The following is a 24,154-nucleotide window of genomic DNA, read 5'->3' as shown; positions in this document are numbered from 1 at the left end:
ACTGCCCCTTTAGGGGGAAAGATTGCTTTTCATGCAAAGAATTGGGAACTCATTACCCAGGACAAATGGGTTTTAAGTATAGTGTCCCAGGGATACAGATTTCACTTCCACACGTTGCCAACACCAAGTGGGTGGCCGGACTTACCCCCAAATCAGTGGGCAGAGGCCCAAAAACAAGTATTTTCTCTCTTAAGCATGTGGGCTATTCAGCTGGTACCAGAAGAGTAAAGGGGACAAGGTTTCTACTCAAGACTTTTCTTGGTACCCAGAAAAGACAACTCATGGCGTCCTATCCTGACATGTGTACTCTAAACACCATTTTGGAGATTCCAAAATTCAAGATGCTGACTCTTCACCAATTACTTCATGTGCTAGGCAATGATGCCTGGTTGGCAACACTAGATTTAAAAGAAGCATATCTGCACATCTCAATCATAGGTTCATAGGTTCATAGGTAGATATTAGGCTATCTGCCCTAGGGCATTTTTAAGCCTAGCCAGAGTGTATTTGGCTTCCGCCTCCCTATTAGATTAGCCTACTGTGCCTCTGTAAAGTAGGTCACAGAAGTACCCTTTAAGATTAGTTTACTGTGCCTCTGTCTAGCAGGGACACAGAAGAGATCCCAGGGGTGAATTTGCGATTTCCCATTCACGTGTGCAGATTTCGCTTGAAGAGGGTCAGCGAGGGGCTATGTCTAACATGAATTGTGATTCTATTCCAGAGTGAGGGGAGCCTCTGGGAAATGAATCTGTCCCTCCAGCATGTCCTATTTATTTTTTTACTGAGGTTTAAGTCCCTGGAGCGTGTAGCTCTAAGGGACTTGGATTTTTTGAGGTGGAGCATGTCCATTAATTCTGGGTTTGACATGGCTTTGTACGTCAGGCATAGATCACCTCTGAGTAGGCGGTAAGCAACTGAGTAGAGCTGGAGTTTCTTTAGTCGAGCTGCATAGGACATCTGTTTGTAGCCCATGATCCTCTTGGTGAGGTACTTTTGGGGTCTCTCCAGTTGTTGCAGGTTTCAGGTAAGGTACATCCCAAAAGGGGCATTGTATTCAATTATGGGCCTGATGAGTGACGAGTAGAGGGGCACAATGACCTCTCTTGATCTAGATGTGAACCCTTTCGTGATAAGGTGGGCTATATAGAAGGTCTTCCTAACCACTTTGGCAACGTGATTATCAAAGGAGAGATTACTATCTACGTTGGTCCCCAAATCTCTAATTACTTCTTCCGTACTTAATGGATTACCACCTATGTGGTAATTTGTGGGCAACTTGTTTTTCCCAAAGGGGATGACTATGCACTTTTTAGCATTTAGTTTGAGGCCGTGGCTCTGGCACCAAGCATCCGTCTCTGTGAGACCCTTTTGGAGGATGCTTGTGTTGGCTGGAGATTCGATATGGCTCCCAGTTTGCAGTCATCTGCGAACTTTGTCAGCCATAATCCCCCCATGTTAGCCTGAACCTCAGAGAAGTATATACCGAACAAGAGAGGTCCCAGAACTGAGCCCTGTGGGATGCCACTTGTAATTGGTTTGGACTCGCACATGGCACCTGCGATTCTGACCATGTGGGTTCTATCCCTGAGCCAGTTTGCAACCCATCTTGTGATATAGGGGTTGATATTTAAGCTGGTAAGCTTATTTATGATGCCCGAGTGGGGTATTGTGTCGAAGGCTTTTGCGAGGTCCAGTTAGGCTGTGTGGACTACTCTGCCCTCATCTATGGCTTTGGTAACTGTTTCAAAGAAATCAACTAGGTTTAAGAGGCAAGATCTGCCCTTAACAAAGCCAAATTGGGTAGGGTCCAGTGTCTGGAGGCTCCCAATGTCTTTGTTTATGAGTTCCATGATAATACGCTCCATAGCTTTACAGACCAGACTAGTCAGGCTTATGGGGCGATAGTTCCCGGGGTCCGTTGTGCCACTACCTTTGTGGAGTGGGACCACTGTAGCTGTACGCCATTCTGTGGGTACATATCCTATAGTAAGGCTAAGTTTGAACAGTGACTTAATGTGAGGGTTAAGTTCTTCTTAGAGCTCGTGTAAGACACAGCCTGGGACACCGTCCAGTCCCATAGATGCTGTGTTTTTTGATTCGGAGAGGGCAGCTTTCACCTGTGCATCTGTGATGTTAGGGAGGTTACATTCAGTTGGGATAGGCATGTGCTCCTTTGGGCGGGAAGGGGGGGGGGTATGCGCTGAATCTGTCTGCCAGGATGTTGGCTATGTCTGTAGGTTCAGTATATTTTGTACCGTTATGCAACAATTCAGAACATATCTGGGAGTTTCCACCCATATTCCTGACATAACTAAAGAAGGCCTTGTGAATATCTTTAGTGTCTAGGGATATTTTTCTTTCAAAACTGGCCTTTGATGATTTTATGAGGGATCAAAGTTTCTTGCTAATACTGATCAGAGATGCCTTCCCTTTTTGGGATTTTGCTCTGTCATGTAGTAGCTTCCTCCTTTTGTTGTATTGCTTATTTATGGCCGGGGTCCACCAGACAGGTCTTTTGTTTTTGGAAGAGTGAGTCTTGGTTTTATTTGGGATAGCACGATCCATGCATTCCTGCAGGTGCTCTTAGAATGCATTTGTAAAGGATTCTGCGGATTGGGCTGTATTATCCTCTGGCCTGGGGGCTTTGAAGGATTCCACCTCAGTCTTGAGAAGTGCAAAGTTGGTTTTTGAGAAATTCTTTACCGTGATTTCCTTGGCTATGGGTGGGGATGGGATATGGATGTCCAGGGAAATTTGTTTATGGTCTGATCTTACCAATGAGGGGTTTATCTCTGGTGTGGAACATAGGGTCTCCATGTTGGTGATGACCAGGTCCAATATGTTGTTCCCTCTTGTGGGAGTGGTGACCAGTTGTTCCATCGCGTTAGAGTTTATAAATTCAAGGAACCGTTGGGCGAGGGCATTTGGGCTTGAGTAGTTTTCCCAGTCAATGTTTGGGTAGTTGAAGTCACCCAATAACATAGTGTTTGGAGAGACCTTCATATTCTCCAGTGTTCCCAGGAATGCCAAGTGGGGTTCCTGTAATAGGGAGGGTGTTCTGTAGCAGGCTACAAACAGAAAGGCAGTTTTGCCCGCTGTTAGTTGCACATGGATGGTTTCCGATGCTTCGTGCAGTGCCACTAACCTGGAGGTGTAGGTATGTTTGATGAATATAGATACTCCCCCTCCTTTTGTGCTTCAGTCCGAGTTTTGGGGCCGAAACGCAAGGTATGAGTTATAACCTGGTAGTGCTGGGGTGCTCTCAGGAGCCTTGAACCAGGTTTCTGTTACTGCACAGACATCGATTTTCTCCATACTGAGGAGAGCCTCGAGTGCGTGCATCTTGAGGTTTAGACTTCTGGCATTGAGTAGCATTACCTTTAGTTTTTTTATCCTTGGGTTGTCTATGGAGGTGGGTTTGTCCTTTGAGCCTTGTCTAAAAAAGGCACAATGGGGTTGGCAAGAGCTTTGGCCAGTATACGAAAGCCTAAGGGTGACAGGTGCAAGCCGTCCCTAGCGAAGCAACGTGGCTTGTCGAGCATGTCATCCCAGGCTGACAGACACTGGATCCCGTTTGAGTGACACCAATACTTTAGCCAATTGTTGAAACTGATCATTTTGTCTTAATACTGTGGCATCATTCTTGGTGAGGGCAAGATGCTACTCAGGGTCAGGGTCATACCAACCTGGGGTACATGATCAGAGAGCTCCTCTATGTCTCTTTTCATGTAGTCCAGGGAGGTACGTCTCAGATCATTCACACCAGCATGGACAATGACAGAGTCATACTTGTACTTGCTTTGGAGTGACCTGAGTGCTTGCGTTATGTGGCGGATCTTGGCACCCGACAGGCAGCTTACAGTGACCTTCTCCTTGTTCAGTCTGGTGAGCGGGACGTCAGTGTGCCGGACAATAGAGTCCCCTATAACAAGTGTATTTGGTGTGTTGTTTGGCCTTAAGGGCTGTGACTGTGAGGCACACTGATTTTGTGAGATATGTGATTCGTGGGTATTGTTGAGGGGTGGCTGTTGCTTGGATATCTACTTAGGAGGTCTTTGCTGTTTAGGCAGCTTTTTATTTAGAGCCTCCAAGTATGTTTTTGTGTGTTTATGTGTTGGGTATGCAGATGCAATAGGTCTGTGTGAGACTGGATTTGTGGTGCGGGTGGTTACCTTTTCCTCCTGACTGACTGTGCCAGTCTTGGGTTGAGAGAGCTCTGCCTCCAGTTTGGCTGTGTAACTGCATCTCTCACATGTATTATAGTTTGTTGGAAGGAGGAGAGGGTTGTCTGTGTACATAAGGCAATTGTAACATTGCCTCAAAATTCCCAGATTCACCAGCTGGACTGGAGAGTAACCCTGAAACTGTCCGTTGGAAATACCAGATTAGTATAGGGAACTGTTTTTTTACTGATCAGATTAGGGAAGGGAACTGATTTTTCACTTGATCAGGAAAGACCAATCAGGAGCCTAATACTTATGAGAAGTCAAGGAGGGTGTAGTGCTTTAGTTAGTTAGTGTTTCCTTATAAGAGCTGAGCAAGTGCAGGGCTTTAGAAAAAGAACAGAGTGATTACTTTGAGAGTTTGAACAGTTCTAAGGGAAAAAGTGAAGAGCAGACTTTGTGGAGCCTGAAATAGTTTAAACCTGTTTAGGCGGCGCTGCCCTGCGCTGCTCAGTGTGCAAAACCGCGCAAAAAGAGAGTTGTAGGGTTTTAAGAGAGAGAGATCAAGGAGTTTAGAATTGACCCAAAATGGCCAATAAAACTACAGCTTCTAGGCAGTAACCACTCCTCCAGGGACAGGCAGGTTGTTCAGTGTTAACCACTGCCACTAGTGAACACAGAGACTTCCCTTTAGCCCAAGCAAGCACTGGCCTAGAAACTTCCAAACAGTTCAGAACAGCAAATCTGTAACTGAATTTTCTTAACTTTCAGAAACTGGGGAAAAAAGCAAGATTTTTTTTTCTTTTTCTTTTATGTTGTAGTTTAAAGGTAGCAGAGATACAGAAGCAGCAAAATATTCATAACAGTGCAATAAATGACCCCGCACGTGAGTGCTAGGCCAAAATCAGGTAAAATGCAGTTTTTCGAGAAAAAAAACAATTTTAAATTAAGTGCAACACAGGAAATGCAGTAAACAGGCTCTAGATGTGTTCCAAGTACTGTTACTGTTACAGATATAAGTTTTAGCAAGCCGGAAAATGCCAAAAAGTAGGCGGCAAAGCAGTAAAACTTAACAAAAAATCAGAAGAAAATACTTAAAATCACAAAAGTGGCTCCTTTTCTTCTCTCAGCATTTTCTCCCCTTGGTAGGTGCTTCAGCAACAACTAGCAAGCCTGAAAAGATGCCAAAACCACGAGGCAGCCTGGTTTTAAGAGAGAGAGATCAAGGAGTTTAGAATTGACCCAAAATGGCCAATAAAACTACAGCTTCTAGGCAGTAACCACTCCTCCAGGGACTGGCAGGCTGTTCAGTGTTAACCACTGCCACTGGTGAACACAGAGACTTCCCTTTAGCCCAAGCAAGCACTGGCCTTCTAGAAACTTCCAAACAGTTCAGAACAGCAAATCTGTAACTGAAGTTTCTTAACTTTCAGAAAGTGGGGAAAAAAACAAGATTTATTTATTTATTTATTTATTTTTTGTTGTAGTTTAAAGGTAGCAGAGATACACAAGCAGCAAAATATTCACAACAGTGCAATAAATGACCCCACACTTGAGTGCTAGGCCAAAATCAGGTAAAATGGTATCTTGCATAAGATACCTATACCTCAAAGTAGGCTACACGCACTATCAGTTGTCTGCACTGCCCTTTGGCTTATCTACTGCGCCCAGGGTCTTCACAAAGTGCCTAGCTCCAGTTATTGCATTTTGCAGGCAAAGAAAATATTCAAATATACCCATACCTGGACGATTGTCTAATTCAGGCAGAAAGCCAGGACATACTTTTGAATCATCTGGCCTTTGTAAAAAGGGTTCTAATTTGTCTGGGGTACACCATAAACAAAACGAAATCACAACTGGTACCATGTCAACAAATTATATTCCTGGGAGCTTGAATACAACTTCCCAGATGGCTTACCTCACGCCAGAAAAGGAAATTAATTTGACAACCTACTTCAAACAAGTGGCCACAAAAATTCTGCTATCTGCAAGACAAATACTGCAAGCCTTGGAGTTCATGGCCTCCTGCATTCTTCTAATTCCATATGCAAGACTGCATAGGAGGAAACTACAGTGGTATCTAAAAAGCCTATGGTGTCCACATTCTCAAAACCTAGAAACAATGATTCCTATCATACCTTGCTTACACCTAGAGTTCCTTTGGTGGGCAGAGGCCTGCCACCAAAACAAGTGACTACCTTTCACACCACCCCCTGCCACCCATACCCTAACAACAGATGCATCAGACTATGCATGGGGGGCTCACCTGGCAGAGAAGTGCATTCAGGGCAAATGGAACCCAAGTCAAATGCACCTGCATATCAATCAAAAAGAAATGTTAGCTGTACAGAATGCTCTGACAGCCTTCAAGGACCACATTCTTCCAGGACAACTAACGGTAAAGATGGACAACATCATTGTTATGTGGTACATAAACAAGGGGGGTAATCATTCTTACCCCCTCTGCAGACTAGCCATGGCATTGTGGAACACAGCCTTGAGCTACCAAGTGCACCTACAAGCTCAATTCCTGCCAGGAAAATTAAATACACTAGCAGATGGACTAAGCAGAAAGCTCATGGATGCACACGATTGGAAACTGGAACCAAGGATTTTCAACATGTTGACAGGCAAATGGGGGAGCCCAGATATATACCTGTTTGCCTCTCCCCAGAACTACCAATTGGACAAAGTTTGCAGGACTCCCCACAAACAAGCCTGGAAAGTGGATGCTCTGTCCTTCAGCTGGAAAAACATATCAGTCTATGCTTCCCCCCCCCCTGCCTCTGCTCTCCAAAGTACTACTAAAAGTCAAACAGGACAAACCAAGGATGATTTTGATTGCTCCAGACTGGCCGCGCCCACACTGGTACCCCCTCCTGCACAGTGTATCACGGATATCTCCATGGCACCTGCCTCAGACTCCTTCCCTCTTGGCAGGAGAACCAGATTCTGCACCGTCAGCTTCCAACACTGAACCTTGCACCCTGGCTAATTACTTAATCTCTCTTTACCATCCCTCAGCAAACCTGTGATGGATATCATCTTAGAGGCAAGGAGGCCTAGTACTAGAAAATCTTATGCTGAAAAATGGAAAAGATTCTGTGCCTGGAACCAATCTCAAGGGATGAGCACAGCAGCGCATATTTTACCTCAGATTTTACAATACTTAACTGAGATGCTTCACAACGGCCTGTCTTTTTCCTCCATTAAAATCTATGCCTCAGCCATTTCAGCTCTTTATAACACAGAACCTCCCCTCTTCTCTCATCCACTGCTCAAGCAGTTCCTCAGAAGGGCCAAAATTTTGAGATCACCCAGGAAAGCTCCAACCCTAGCCTGGGACCTTAACTTTGTCTTGGAGAAACTTATTCTGCCTCCTTTCGAGCCAGCTGCTACTGCAGACTTAAAATTTCTTTCTTGGAAAACAGCTTTCCTTTTAGCAATCACTTCAGCTAGAAGGGTGTCTGAATTACAGGCCCTTATGGCAGTGGAGCCTTTCATCATCTTTCATGCGGACAGGGTGTCACTCCGAACCAATCCATCCTTCAGGCACAAGGTGGTATCCAGTGTGGCTCTTAATCAGTCCATTTGTTTGCCAGCCTTCTTTCCCAATCCACAGAATAAATGGGAACGGATACTGCATTCCTTAGATGTGCACAGACAACTTAGATTCTACTTGGACAGGACTAAACCTCAAAGGAAATCTGAACAACTGCTGGTAGCATTTGCTGCAGGGGCAGAGGGGAAGGCTATTTCAAAGCAAACCATTTCTAAATGGATAAGCCATTGCATTCATTTCTGCTATAAGCACCATGGAAAACCTATCCCCCAAGGGATCAGACCTCACACCGCCAGGGCTGCATCTACCTCTACAGCCTTTCTCAGAGGCGTCCCTACCAGGGACATCCTAGAAGCTGCTACCTGGAGTTCTGTACATACTTTCACCAAGCATTATCATTTGCCAGTTTTCTCTAAATCTAGAGCTGGCTTTACCACTGCAGTCTTTGCAGGGCCTTCTAGCTGGCCCTAATGCTATCTAAACTCCTCCTCCCAACCATAGCTTTGGGAATCTACCCAAATGTAATGACTGCAACAGTGAAACATGAAGAACATAGTACAGTTGTGTACACTTACCATAAATGTAGATGTTCGAGTGTATTCACTGTTGCAGTCCTATTACCCTCCCTCCAGCCCCCTAACTTCTTTTGGCTATACCTCTACTTTCCTTTACTATGCTTAAAAGCCTTTTTGGTGTATTTGCTTTTTTGTTAGAGGTATATCTTTGTGCTTTTATGTTTAATCGCTTCCCATTAGGAGGGCACCTGACATCTGGGGCAAGAAGAACTGATGTAATGGCGTCGGCTGCATGTTTTGTACCCCTGATGACCTGACTTCATGGATGAAGGGACAGCAACCGATGCAGGACCCAAGACTTTGTTAATCAGGCTGACTGAGGTCAACCTGCAGGCAGATTACCCAAATGTAATGACTGCAACAGTGAATACACTTGAACATCTACATTTATGGTAAGTGTACACAACTGTACTATATGCAGCAGTCCCGTCAAGGTGGGGTCTGAGATTGCTTTTTATGCCAGACAGAGGTCACCTCTGAGGAGTCAGTAGGAGACTGAGTAGAGGAACAGGGCCTTTAGCTTGTCTGTGTAGCGTGGATGTTTGAGGTCCTGGATTCTCCTGGTGAGGAACCTCTGTGGTCTTTCCAGCTGCTGCATGTGCTTTGTGAGGTTTATGCTGAAATGGGTATTGTACTCAATAATGGGTCTTGTAAGGGAAGAATACAGGGACGTTGTGACTAACTTGTCCCTGGATGAGATACCCTTACTAATGATAGGCCTTAAATATTGTATTATTATATATTATAATATATAATAATTAATATTAATTAATAATTAATTAATTAATTAATTAATTAATTAATAATTAATATATAATAATATAATATATAATATTATAATAAGTATGATTGTGCTAATACTGTTTCCAGGATATCTTCATCAGCTTCTGCTTTGAGGAGATTTGTTTGGGTACATAACCAAAACCTTTCAGATGACTTAAAGACAGAGATTCTGAGGTCACTGTTAGACACTGAAGTTTTATTTGGGCTTGCTGGTACACAGGCTATGAAGTTCCAATTATTGTGAACAAAAGCGCTTAACGTACTGTTCAATAAAGGAGTGAATGTATTGGTTCCATCATCCTCAATTGTTTGGCTGACTGTTTCTGTTTGACTGTCATGATTTTGGCATACTAGTTTATCTATGATACCTGCGTGGAGAATATTATCGAAGGCTTTGGCCAGGTCAAGGTAGGCAGTTTGTACCATCTTCCTCTTGTCCATGGCTTTGGTGACTGTCTCAAAGAAGTCGACCAAATTTAACAGGCATTGACGTATGGGATGGAGTGTTTGGAAGTTGCCAGTGTCCTTGCTAATGAGGTCCTTGACAATCCGCTACATGGCCTTGCAGATTAGGCTAGTTAGGCTGATGGGTCTAAATTTCCTGGATTGGTGGACGTTCCACCTTTGTGCAGAGGGATGACAGTGGCTGTCCTCCTCTCTGCTGGGATGAAGCCAGTACTCAGGCTGCCTAATGTTGCTGAAAGTTCTTGCCTGAGTTCATGTAGGATGCAGCCTAGGATGTTATCTGGTCCCATGGAGGCTGTATTTTTTTGCCTTTGAGAGAACAGTGATGATTTGCTCTTTAGAGATAAGAGGTGAGGGGGCAGGTGCTGGGAATGTCCTGTTTTACTGATGGGGGAATAGAGGGGTGATGTTTTCACTGAACCTGTCTGCCAGCAGGTTGGCTATATCTATGGTGTTTGTTTGTGTATGTGGTGTCCTTGACCACCAGTTCTGAGTGCTTCCTTTGATGTTGCAAAGATATGTGAAGAAGGCCTTTTTATTGTCTTTAGTAGTTGTGGCCAGTTGTATGTCTGTCTACCTGGGTAGTTGCACTAGGAGGGATTAGTTATTGTGTGTGTGTATGTGTGTTGTGTGCATGGGTGTCTGAATGTGCTTATATGTAAGTGTAAGGGGTTGCCTTTAGTAATGCCATGTATGGGCCACTAGGGAGAACACTAGCATGGTTACGTTTGACATTGCTATTGTGCAATTCAGAGACATGCTAATGAGACGAAAATTAGGTCTTTTTCTTGTGACCATACCTATCTTTGAAATCTTACTGTTGTGCTAACTGACCTGTACACACTGAACAAGTGGAAGTGGTGAACATTTCTCTGAATCCTAGGGAGTGGTCACATACGTAACTCTTAATTTATTACCTGTCAGAAAAGGTGCTGTAAATGTTTGTGTTTAGGAGAAATATAGTGGCCACAAGAGTACTTATTGGTAATTCCTTTAATGCATCATCAGAACACAAAGGAATAAATAATAATGAAACTTTAGAGAGTAATAATATTTCTTTTTAACATTTCCAAGGATTCGGGACATAGGAAATGAGCAGTGAACTTGAAAAGCAAAGCTGGTTGATTCTTTAATAAAGGTGGCAAAATAACGGATTGGGGTGCAGTGTACAATTTCTTTTGTAGCGAGCTTCCTTCCAGTGGCGAGAACATGAGTGTGCAGGCAAGCATAATCGCTGAAAAAAGTCAGTTTAGATGATTGGTATCTCCCTTTGGCTAAATCCTTATCGTATTAGTATTTCTTGCAGCAATGATCCTTATGTCCTTATGGGGCGGTGCAGTGGTTAACGTTGTCGCCTCACAGCAAGAGGTTCTCTGATTCGATTCTCGGCCGGGGTGCTTTCTGTGTGGAGTTTGCATGTTCTCCCTGCGTTCGCGTGGGTTTCCTCTGGGTACTTCGGTTTCCTCCCACAATCCAAAGACATGCGTCCGGAGCATTTCTCCCCGGGCCTCTGATGAAAATAGGCTTTGACCTAGTCAGATTTTCCAAGTCAACAAATGTTAAAAAAAAATAAATAAGTGTCACACATCTTTTTGTGAATATTATATAGTAAGCAGTTTTAAAATTTGTATTCTTTTTTTTTCTGATTAAGCATTATTTTGCAAATGTATTAGTACTGTTCGAATTAGGCATTACAGAGAAAAAAAATGAACCTTAGAGGGAGTGAGAGACCATCCTATGTTTCACAGGTCCATCTTTCCCAAATAATGGTGACCTACTTGTGTATTAGTACATACGTATCATACTGTTTATTTTTCCGTACTTGCACTTAAAATTCAGAGATATAATGACACTAAAGAAAGAGAATGACACTTAGAGCATACATTGTGAGACAGATTCCATAGTAACTTCTTAGAAATGTATGGGTCCAAAGCTGATGTTTAGGATTTCAGTCCTCTTAAACTTTTAAAAGCAAGTACAAGTTGTGTAAAATAACGTGCACTGTTATAGAAGTACTAGGCAATAAATAATGGAAAAATGGTGAGGGCATTAAAATTCATGTCCATTATAACATCACTGAGTAGTAGTTTCATATAATTATTGCTGGCCCACCAAGTCCACAGAATCAAAACATGTACATTTTGTACTTAATTCTTTTTACTTGGCTAGTAGGAGCAATTATCACTGTGGTGAATCCATTGCTGATTTGGTGTGTTTCTGTTTGAATAATATATGTTGAATTTTGAACACAGCAGCTTTCTTTCAATTCTTTGGGAGTAATTCATCATCTTGACTCTTTGTAATATTGCTGAACCATAACTTTTTAAAATTCTGTGTTTAAATTTTGTGCATGCATATGACTTTGTTGTTGTGCTGCCATGTGGATTTAGTTCTGAAAATAACACAAGTGCTTGTAACTTGCAGTGAAAGGCAAGGGTCAGCCTCCGACTAGAGTCAATATCAATGCTTCCTTGGTGGAGGACATCATCAATTTAGAAGAAGTAAAAGAAGAGATGCATGTTTTAGTAGAACACCTTAAAGAAGAGTACAGCAAAAACTTGAGCCTGAGGACCTCCCCTGGCAAGTACTGCAATGTCAAAAATTGAATTTTTTTTGTGTGTTATGCTTTGTGAGGATGACTTTCCAGAACTTTGTAGAAAGAAATGATAAATTTGCCAAACACACTGAATAAAACACTTTAAGAAGACTTCTTTGTATGCAGTATATTAAATATGTTAATCTTTCTTATTTAAGTTACAACCTGTCACTCATGATACCATTACTTACAATAAATCTAAAACCATACCCTTTGGAATTTGATGATGATATTTGTAATGGCTGTCATACTCATAGCTAACTTTGCCATGCTAACAGCACAGAACTGCAGAATGTATGCCCTTCCACTTTGGAGAAATTTTAATCTCTTACGACCTAAATACGCTATTTAACTTTTTTGGTATTAATACTACACCTGTGGCATATAGTTTCCTTCAGAGTGATGTTTATTTTTATTTGTTTAACTGTTTAGCTTTCAGGTTAAAAGAAGTCGTTTTAGATGCATTGACATTGGTACTATTTATTTTATTAGCTTTGGGAATTAAATTTGTTCTCAAAGGCTCCATCAAACCTTTCAAATGCCATATGCTTAGGTTCATTAATCGGGTAATCTATTTGTAGAACTTTGTAGTCTGTCTCACTTCTTTTCTCCAGGTTTTCTATCTTACTGTATAACATTGTTCTTTTCTTTTTCTTTCCCATTTGGCCCTGTTTTTATATATCATCTCAGAAGATAGAGGCTGTAATTACTATGACTGCTAACTCAAATACATTTCTGCCTTGACTATTTTCTGCCTGGCTGTCTACATCTGAAACTGTAGTTATTTCTGTATTGGTTCTGTGTGCAGCATCAGTCGTTCTCAATGGGGGAATGATTCATCACCAGGAGAGATTCAGAAATTAATAATTTTGTGCCTCTCTCAATTTTCTTTGCAGATCTTTCTTCAGTTTCAAGTACAGTGGTATGAGGAACCTTTTCTCTATTACAACTTTTTTTCCCAGTAGGTTATAAACCCATGTTTTTTCTAGTTATGGATTAGGGATGGCTTCCATCACCGATGTTGCTGCTTTTGTCATATATTAAAAATTGTCAAATTTTCATACTCTTAGATAATATTAATTTGTTTGGGATGCTCCTATATGAGCACGTTTTACCTTTAGGATGTAATTCAAGATATTTGTAGTGATACGCTCTTCACATTTAGTCTTGTCTGTTTCACCATAATTTATGTCTGTCCTTAATTGTATTTCATGTTTTGAATTCATAAACATCCCTGTTTGCATTTTGCTTTGTTTTTTTTTATTACATGTTTAACTGATGTTCAATTCCTCCTATTTATTCTTCAAACTCAAGCCACAGGGTAGGATCCATCAATTGTAATCTGTGTTGTCAGATCCTGAAATACCACCATATGTAATTTTACATTTAGATGTTGTTGACATCTTAGTACATTAGAGCGACTTTGTCCCAGGTGCTGTTTTTTATTTTAAGGCCACATGACTTAGGGGAGGTGAGTTTCATTTTTTAATATAATTTTTGTATGTATTTATGCATTTACGTATTGCTTTTGTTGATCAGAAAAGTCTGACTGGGTGGAAAACCCCTTTTCAGCTGAGACCTGGGGAGAAAAGCTCCACAGGATATATAGAGAAAGCAGCATAAATGAATACATAGTGTAATAAATCATCTCAGCATACAATAATGAGAAAACAAAAACATTGACAAGATACATATAAATTGCATGCAAACATATTGTAATAAAGATATAGGAAGTACAGTGGTATAGGAAATTATTCAGAGATAATTCAGAATGAGTGTTTAGACTAGCAAAGTATATAGACCCATAGTATTTTATTGTAGTAGTACGGTGATAAGGTGAACTCTTCATAAAAATATAAAGTGGAGGGGAGTATGATATAATGCATGTGACCGCATAGGGCTACCTGTTGAGTTGTCAGCACTCGTAACATTATGTACTGACATACCAAAAAAAAAAAGAAAGATAAAGTATGCAGGAGCAGGGTGACTATAGAACATGGCTGTTCTCCTTTAAATATGTTTTTTGCAGAGGACAAGCCCCCCTACACTCCCTGAACGTATATATACTAATACTGAGAAAACCATACCTCAGAGAAAAGGGAATATTCCAAGAAATGGCCGTCTAAGTATATGTAGGTCTGTTTTTTTTCAGCCATTCATTCTCTGCATTTCAGGCCTCTCTCTTGCAGGTTCCAGCATTTCAAATGGTTACCTCCAAGCAGACATTATAGTACAGAATAAGATAGAAGGTTACTAGCCTTGTAGTCGTTTTACACCAGGATGAGATTGAGCAGATGAGAATAGTATAGGGGGATTAGCCAAGTATGTTGCAAGAGCAAAGCCATGAGAACCTTAAGTGTTGTTTCAGTAGTAGCTTGAAGGAGTTCAGGTTGTTAGTTTAAAGTAGAGAGGAATGGAATTAAAACCTTTAGAGCTGTAAGAGGAGTACAGTGTGTCACCTGCAGTTTTGTTTGATTTAATTGAGTGCAGTAAGAATTTGTCTGTGGAGCGAAGACTCCTAGATGGGGAGTAAGACTGGATAATATTTTTTAGTATTTGGCATTTTTTAGTTTGGAAAATTAGACTGTGAACCCTTTTTAATTGTGTGAATTTTAGAGGTAATTCTAGCCAATTTATCTGTTTTTGTACCATGCATTGATGGACTCTGCAAGACGTATTAGCTGCTGGTTTAGCTATTTTGTTGCAGCATTTTTCTGTCATGGTTATTTAGGTAGCTTGCAGGTTTTTAAATACCGAAACAGTGTACAGAAGGAATGGTTAACAGTATAGTAGATGCAGTGAGTTGTCTAGCCTGGTCAGTCAGCTAAGACCTGGCTCTATATAGGGTGCCAATTTTGGAGACATTTTGGTGATAGCTTGCTTTATGTGGTGGTCAAATTTCATGTCATCATTTTTGAAGATACCTAAGTGCCTTTTTTAAACACCTTTATTGAATTATCACTTGTGATGTAGAAAAATATACATTTATACAAAAGTAATCAAACTGTATTAAATTCACATTAACAAAGATTATACTTCACATATATTACTGTATATCATATAACCTAAGCAACCTTACATAAATTATTCATTTCCTGCCCCTTTTTTTAAACAAGAAACATGTTTATTAAACCATCACTTACGACATAAGCCGTCATACATTTTATGTAAATGAAAATGAACCATACTGACACAGTCCTAGTTGCAAGCATTTTACACCATAAACCATACTGACACACTCCCAGTTGAAAACATTATACATCACTTATAATCTTACCCAGTTGTTTTCAGTCAAACCTTACATAGCTCATGTAAGTTCTGCCTTCCTTAAAATGTTATTCCTCCCTTTATGTATTGTTCCCACAATTCACATTTTTTTTCTGTGTAGTTTGCTCCTACGTCCTACCCGTTTCTAAAGCCGTGTCACTTCCAATTGTTTTATCTCTGTTACTGTATTCACTACTTCTAATATAGTGGGTTTATATTTTGATTTCCATATTGTTTTTTTGGCAGATACCATAATTAGACGCAGGAAGGCCTTACCCATGTCTAGGCAATTCTAAATCCATATCATAGTTCAGAAAAATCATCACCCTTGAGACACCAGTCCTCCCACCCAGCATCAAATGAAAGTGACCCACCCATTTGGTCGAGTTTGGAGTCAAATGATGGGTTTACGATTCAATGATGGGGTGCATTTCAGCTTATTTCAGTTTATTTTTACATTTTGCGGATGTTATCAGTTTCATTTCCTGCTAGCAGCGAGCTTTGATTGCTGCTATTAGCAGGCGGGCTTCTGTTTAAAATGCTCTTCTGTTTAAGGACGCTTTTCTGCTCTGCTTAACGGCTGGGCTGGCTGAAAGCCTGTTGCTTTATGCTGCTGTGGTTTTTTAAGTTTGTTGTTGTTGGTTTTATGTGGAGCATTTGTTGTGGTCGCTTTTCGGAACTTGGAAGGTGCTTTGGAACTTTAAAGTATGGTACAGGATGAAGACTGGTGTGCACACAGTGAAGACTGAAGAGCCTGCCTGCAGGCCGAGAATAAGTAAAGAAAGAAAGATAGAGACCTCTCTTTTATTTGAAGGTACCCTCTTACTTGAGAAATACCAATTAAATATTAGAGCTGCTGTTTTTTAAACGTTTAATGAAAAACTTTGTTTTGATCGACAGTGATGTGCAAAGATAAGGGATAATTTACCTGGATATCCTTGAATAATGATCTCTCAGTGATATGGGATTGATACGACCACATGATTTTGAAAGGTTTTTTAGGAGTTTGATTTGTTTTATTCATTTTATTTGAGATGGATTTGTTCTGCTGAATGCTGGTTATGTTTATGTTAACCTTACCCTGGACATCACCAGACCCGGACATCAGAGAGGGAGAAGACAGATGACAATTCAGGGACAGATTAACAAATTTCAACACAAAAAGGTTTTACAGACATTAACAATTTGAATTTATTCAAATTTGGAAAAAAGTCTGAAAAATCAAAATTAAGATTTATTGACTGAAATCTAAAATGATTGAAAAGATGATTTGTCAGAAAACACAAATGTCACAAACAAACAATATGGTACACAAACATGTTATAGTTCTAACATTCTTTGAATAGTGGATAACTCCTTAACAATAAAGAATTCTGATGGTCATTACTGATTTAGATTAGACACAATTTAAAAAGAATGCTGGGGTCCTAATTAAAAGAATGCTTGGGGTCCTAATAATAATCTAAAAAATAATAATGATAACCCCACCATCTTTAACATGATGACCCAGTTTGAAACAACACTTAGTAACAAGCAATGTGCTAAACACTTAGAATGATGGATGTTTCCTGATTATATGAAGGGCATATGAAAAAATGAAGGAATGATGAAAAGAATGATAATGGTTGTCACAATCTATCTAAAAGTCACAATAAAAAAGGAACTTTGGTACCTTGAAGCTTACTCTTATAGGATTTGATTGAAAGTCTGAAAAAAAATAAAAAAAAAAAAGTTGGTAATCGTAGCCCTTTCCATGGTAGATTTTTTTTTTTCTCCTTTTTCCTCCTCCCCCTGTGTCATGTTTTTGATTTTGGCAGACATGACATGTGTTAGGCATTATGACCTCATTCCATTCCCACACACACATACATTACATACAGATCCCACTCTACTACTGGCGGCTTCTTTGTGAGTAAGCATCGCTGTGTTTTGATAGGGCATTGTCTAGGAAGCTGGTCTACAGGGGTGCCACAACATTCAGAAAGATGTCTAATTTTGGGGAATGATCTAGCATCTCCGACAGTGCAAAGCACTTAAGATTGATATGAATTGCAAGTTCAATTTTGGGTTGATAATAAGAAGTAATGTGGAAAGAAGTTTGTTGTTAGAATATTATTTTAGGAGTAAACAGACTAAGTTTGGTCTTCGTAGGGTTTAATAGTACTTGAGAGTTACAGAGCAATGCTTCAGTGGAGTTGAAGGATTCTTGTTTTTGGTTTTGAAGTTGTTGCAGATTTTCGGCAGTACATATGAGTGTGTGAAATCATTAGCATAATGAATAGTGGTAGCATGCTTATTTGGCAGTATGTAGATCATTTATGAAACGTACAGTATGCAAGATATGTATATACACAGTGTCTCTGGAGGCAAAACTCTTGCATACAGGCATTCATAATAACAATCTGGTAGTCAAACACCACAAGCTACACTCTCCACATATAATACGTGCCCTACACATGGACCCACATATGCTGAGGCACATAAATGCAATTTTCCCAAACCCCAAAGAGCTCCCAGACATTCCACCTGCAAAAATTATCCTCAGCAAATCCAAAAAGTACTCAACAGACACAACACCTAACACTGCACATATAGCCATACCCAGTGTAGCCAATATACGATCCACTATGTACTGATGCCTCAGTCACCAGGCTGAACAAGAAGATAAGAGTCTGTTGCTTATCAGAGTCCAGGATCCACCATGTTACGCATAGACTCAAGTAATTGCACCATAGGTACCAGTATGATTCAATCATGGTCCATGTAGGTGTAAATAACCTGAGCTGTACCTCTGCAGACCATATGAAGAGAGTCATTATGGAGGTCTCTGACTATGTGTCACAGGCTGGTATGTGCCTAGCACTGAGCAGCATTCTGCCGTCACCAAGGATGATGCCACAATATGAACAGAAGATGATTGATTTTAATAATTGGCTTCGTTTCTGCTGTCATTCTGGGGGGGGGGGGGCACAATATCTGTCAGTATTGGAGGATGTGGTTAAGAAATCATGTTGCTTTGTCAAGGATGGTCTGCATCTGTACCCTCTAGGCATTTGAATATTGGCTAATACATTGTCATCCCTTATAGATGCTAGCTTGACAAACCTTCCAACATAGCAAAATCTATCCAAGGAAATGTAAAAGTATTACTGTTCAGTGCCAAGAGTCTAAACAAGAATATGCACTCCCTCTAAGCTCTCCTTACCTTGGAGAATGAGGACACCCATGCAGAAACCAAGACATGTGCATAGAGAAACCCAGCAGTGCAATGCTGCAGTGCCTTCCACATATTTAGACCAGCAACTGTGCAGACCGGGACTAAAGGTGGAGGTGTCTTGATCTACAGAGTTGGAATTCCTCCATGACCCGATTACCATAGACTTAAGTCCCATATCATGTCCTAGCAAGCTATAGGTCATCCCCTATGTCCCATGAAACCCAAAGCTCATACTTAGACCTATTAGAGACACTCACTATTCAACCAAATGCCACACTGATGGGGATTTTAATTATTTCACCTATTTATTTATTTACATTTGTTTACTGGGAAATTCCGACTGGACGCAGGTCCTTTTTCAGCAGATGCCCGGGGAGAAAAGCTCCACATCATGTACATGATAAATAGAGATACAAAGTTGCAGCAACAGTAAACAACATTACAGGTTGTTGGCTTTAATACAATAACAAGATATTGATTATCAACAATATATACAGTAAATGTTGCAAGTTAAGATAGTTTCTTGTCGTTGATAATATTAGTAACAAAGTTGTCAGACAAGATTTTAAAGTAAGTAAAGACAACTAGCTAATTCTGACTGTGGTTAGTAGTGGCAGTAGTATAGCTGTGTGAATCCTGCCCCCCCCCCCAAAAAAAAAAATAGGCATACCCTTCCTCCCCTTACAGCACCTGAGCCACTAATTGAATTTAATTCACTTGAGCTATAATTAGATCTTTATCAGTGTACATCACTGGTGTTGGTCGACAGTGATCTTTCTTGAACCTGCAAATGTTTAGTTTATTTGCAAATGCTTCTCATTTGGATGGAACAGATTGCAGTAAGGGGGTAGGGCATATCTGAGTTTAGGGACAGAGAAAATCCTTTCCTTTTGAAGTGCTTGTCTCAAGGGTTAAACAGACATATTTTGTCAGCCCGAAGTGAGAGATAAGAACCAACAAATTTTCTTCACTGTTATTTATAGAAATTTCATATTTTAATTGGACCCCATTGCAAGAAGGGATATGAATGCTTGAGTTTAGGGATGGAGAAAAGTGTTACTATTTGAAGCGCTTATTTTCAGTCAAGTACAGTGTGGTACAGGGGTAGGCAGTGTTTTGAACCAGAGGTGTTTGAGTGGGGCTGGGGGCTAAATACGTGGTGTGTGTGTGTAAAGACATCAGTCCAAACCATTTCAAAACCCATGTTTTTTTGCAAGGGGTCAGCCCCCTTGTACCCCTCATCCCCTTGCTAATTATGTTTATACCAACTCCAAGATTGCACAACAGAGAAGAAAGGGAAAATTCTCTGATCCTCACTGTGCTACGATCCCTTACAAATGCTGGCAGACATGATCATATGATTTTCTATCATTTCTGCTAGCTGTAAAAACATTCAATATGTAAACGTTAGATTATTTGGAATGTTTCCATGTATACATATATACATATATGTGTGTCTGGTTATATGTAAGATAATTGGTTACATAGAGATTGTGTTTGGACCATCTGCTGCACTGGTCCTCAAAAAAAGTATGATGAAGAGGGGAAGATGATTCTGGGAGTTTTTCAAAATTTTCAACCTTCATTCTCCAGATTTGGCAAGGGAAAGAGTGTACAGCTAGGTCTGCTCAATATTATGAAAAGCAAAATAAGCAAACATAGCAAGCTAATGGCAGGAGGATTTAAAAAAAAAACAATGACGGGGGTTCAAAAAAGATAGTGGGCATCTCTTAGAAACAAGGATATTTTAACAATTCTGAATGACTCTTTACCATATCCCCCCCTCCAGCAAGCCTTTAAGTCTTCCACAAAATCTAGTTCTCCATGTATCTCTTTGGCAGAAATTATTCTCAGACAAATGGGTTTTGACAGTAATTCATTAGGGATAGAGATGGCAGTGGGAATCTCTTCTTCCTGTTAAGAGGATTTCTCCTCATCCACCACATCAAACTTCTTTTTCCCCTCCTATCATTCATCACCTGTCAACTCAGGGGTGTCCCTCACTCTTGGAAAGGGAACTAATTTGTGGTACCAAAGAAAGAAACCTCACGGAGACCAGTTTTAGAACTTTCTTTCGTAAACCAGTTTGTGAAGGTTACAAAGTTCAAAATGTTATCCCATCATGACCTGTCGCCTCTCAATCCTTCTTTACATGTTTTAGTCCTTCGATTTAAAGAATGCTTATCACATTCCTATAGTACCAGATTTCATATGGTTCTTAAGATTTTCTGTGTCAGTATCACACTTTCAGTTATCCACATTACCCTTTGGGTTATCCACTGCTCCAAGGATATTCACACAGATTCAAAGTATTCACATTTCTGTTTATTTGAATGACTTGCTTATCTTTGCAGAGTCTTTTCCAAAGTGTTATGAATCTCTCACTTGAGTGAAAGATCTCATTCTCTGGCTCAGGCTTCAGCAGAACATCCAAAGTCTCCTAGACTTACTTATTTACTTTATTTATTTATTTATTTATATTTGATTACCAGGGTAGTGCACTGATCTCAGTGGACCATTTGCAGGCACAGCCCGGGTGAATAGGATCACATAAAAAATGAACAAAACGTGTTTAGAGATACAAGGATACGCTAAACAATAAATGTATGTACATATTTGCAAATGCAAATATTTAGTTTAAGAAGCAGTTAGCAATACCACAACATGGATGGAAAATGGAATTATGCTTAGCAGAACTTTATGGATAAGATGCAGTCATAATGAGTGAGATGGCTTATGCTACAGGGATAGCAGCATATTATTATATAGAGGGGTATGAAGACATTAGAAGAGGCAAGGGAGAATAGTTGCAGGAAAGGATACCATGGGGAGAAGACAGAAAAAACAGAGAGGCATGCAGAGGGAAGAGGCATGCAGAGGGAAGAGGAGTAGAATGGAGAGGAACTGTGAGAGAGATGCAAAAAGAAAAGGGAGTTAGGATGAATGAGAGGCGGTAAGTAAAGGGGATGGAAAGAAAAGGAAAAAGAGTTTCAAGTCTTTCTAACATTGATGTTCAGTCAGAAGAGGAGGCATTTCAAGGGAGGAATGTATCTCTGGAATTTCTTCATATTCTGAACATTCTGACTGCAGAAAGTATGGTTTCAGATTTTCATCTGATGATTTATCCTTTTCAGAAACGTTATCTACAATGAGAGAGGTTTTTCAGTGGGAACAGAATGAAATTTCTATACCACAGAGAATGTATTATGATTTGTTACAGTTGGAAATACATTTTGTAGCTATTCCTCCAGCTGTTCCTCCTGTGTTGCCTGCTTTAGAGAATGCTTTTTTCACAGCTTTAGCTTACCTGATAATCGATCTCCATCTTGTCCTTGGTATGATACTACTCTTAAGTGAGGAATACTGTAACAGTAACCTATATGAACGTCTACTGTTATGGGAAGGTTTTACACAACTGTATTTTGTAGTGTCTAAATGAGCAACTTGCATTCATAAAAAGTAGTTATACTGACATACAGTCAGCCTAACTGCAAGGAGCTTGACCGAGACTAAACTGGTTTGCATGCAAACTGATAGTTTCTTGTTGAATGTGGACTGGGTCAGTCTTTGCTCATGTCCTACCCACATCCCCAAATCATCCCACCTTTTTTTTATTGGTACGCCTCCTTTAGTCTTGTTTTTTTTTTTTTTTTTTTATTCATACCCCCTTACTTTCCAAACCAGACATCAGCTATTCTGTTGCTGAATTAATTCTTACACAGAGTGTATGAACTAGCATAATGCATACAAACTCAGGCAAAAAGTAAAATGTATATCAGTACCTACAAATCATCCCAAATCAGCTACTCTTGACGAGACAATTTCTTCATTTTATTATTGAGACTGTTCTGTTGCATTAACCTCAAGCTGTCAGACACTCGCAGACCTGTGAATGTACGTCATTAATTTAAACAAACAATACAAAGACCACCCTTTTATGAAAAATTGGCCCACTAAAACGAAACATAATAATAGGAGCAGCAGCAATAGGAACATGGTTGCCTCAGCAAATGCAACAAACCACCTGGACTATACTTGTTGGAGTAGGTCTCCAAGAGCAGCACTTGTTTCCAAAGAAGCCTTTCATCCTCCTGCTAATCACTCTTTTGCTGCTACATTATGCAGTAGGGAGACGTATGTCCAAACTTTGGATCATTTCAAAACATACGTAGTATGCATTCCACTTAGTTATCAAACTAGCTTGGCAACATCAAAATAGGAAAAGTCTAAATGGCAAAGTGGAATTTTTTAGAAGTCTGGTCAAAAAAAATATAAGCCATCTATCGTAGGAACAGCAAGCTCAGTGATTAACTTTGTCATCATAATACATATGCCACCTCTGTCAGTCCTTTTATGAAAACTATCCTTGTGAACCTACATTTTGAGGAATAATATTTATGATTAAAAAATCTGTCTCCATCCTAGTCACATTAAATGATACAAGTAATGCCAGCAATATTTTTGAGCCTACAAACTCTTAACACAAATAATAGTAGGTGGAACACTCAAGTATATAAGTAATGTACATCTCTACCCTGTCCTCACTAAACATAATCATGCATCACATTGATAATTTCCTTCAGTATAATAATAGTAATAATCATCATCATTATAATTATACTGAGAAATCTCAGTCAAACAGGATCAAACACTATAATGTGCATTAGAGCAGAAAAATTTTATGCAGTTTTTCACCAATCCTACTCAATCCAGTTCAAGCATGGAAAACAGTTCTAGATGCAATAAACACAAGTCTCCTGAAATAATGCAAAGAAATAAAGATACTTCCATGTACCTTAAGTGGCATTATTCAGTATTATGTACATGGTCCCTCATATCTCCCAAGATGCTACAGTAATCAAATTAGCGCATTCAGTTCCAGACTCCATGGAAACAAGTCTTCTATTGGAACTTAAGTCTGTTGACTGGACTTTAGTACTGGAAGATAAATCTACCTCTGTACTGTCCAGTTTCTGTAGCATTTCACCTCTGTACAGGACACACTTTCCACTTAAGACATCTAAGACCGAAAGATGAACAATGCCTGTGGATTACCACACAATTAGAGATTAAATGAAGGAAGGAGATTCTACAGGACATACTTGAAAGTAGACTGCACAATCCTAGACTATCAAAATGTATTAAGACAATTCCAGTCTGCTTGTAGAATACTAACCAGTACAATCAAACTCATTTCCATAAGGAGTCAACATAAGGTTCAACTGGGTCAGACTAAGCTGTACTGGAGGATTTTAAAATAACCCACAATGACTACAGAAAACACCAAAGTGTCCGCTGAAATACTAAATATATTGCTACTTGATAGTACGTATGACTGCATCTCTTCAGTATAGCATACTAACAAACCATATTGCCAAAGACTCTGTCATCTGCACTAACAATAAAATACATAACATTCCAACTTTCATTTTAGATCACTGACAACTAAAGATATCCAAAAGTTATTCAAAATTTGAATCTTCTAAATCCCCAGGCTCCAAACCTGTGCAAATAAGATTTCTCAGT

General features: G+C 40.0%; 1 protein-coding gene across 2 annotated transcripts in view; it reads left to right on the top strand.

Moving 5' to 3' along the window:
- The window catches only part of MRRF (mitochondrial ribosome recycling factor), a 714,694-nt gene that overhangs the window by 302,517 nt on the left and 388,023 nt on the right, over positions 1 to 24,154 (top strand). Inside the window, exon 3 of one of the 2 annotated variants that reach the window (XM_044058272.1) lies at positions 11,973 to 12,128. The exons of the other annotated variant lie outside the window; for it this stretch is intronic. Within the exon in view, the coding sequence (XP_043914207.1) occupies positions 11,973 to 12,128 (156 nt within the window). The remainder of the gene's footprint in view (positions 1 to 11,972; positions 12,129 to 24,154) is intronic. 2 annotated transcript variants of the gene reach the window in all.

Source organism: Protopterus annectens, chromosome 16.part0 (genome assembly GCF_019279795.1).
Source record: "Protopterus annectens isolate FY-2018-M chromosome 16.part0, PAN1.0, whole genome shotgun sequence".
Lineage (NCBI taxonomy): Eukaryota > Metazoa > Chordata > Ceratodontiformes > Protopteridae > Protopterus > Protopterus annectens.
The sequence above is the reverse complement of the archived record's forward strand: the minus strand, read 5'-3'. Positions and strand labels throughout refer to the sequence as shown.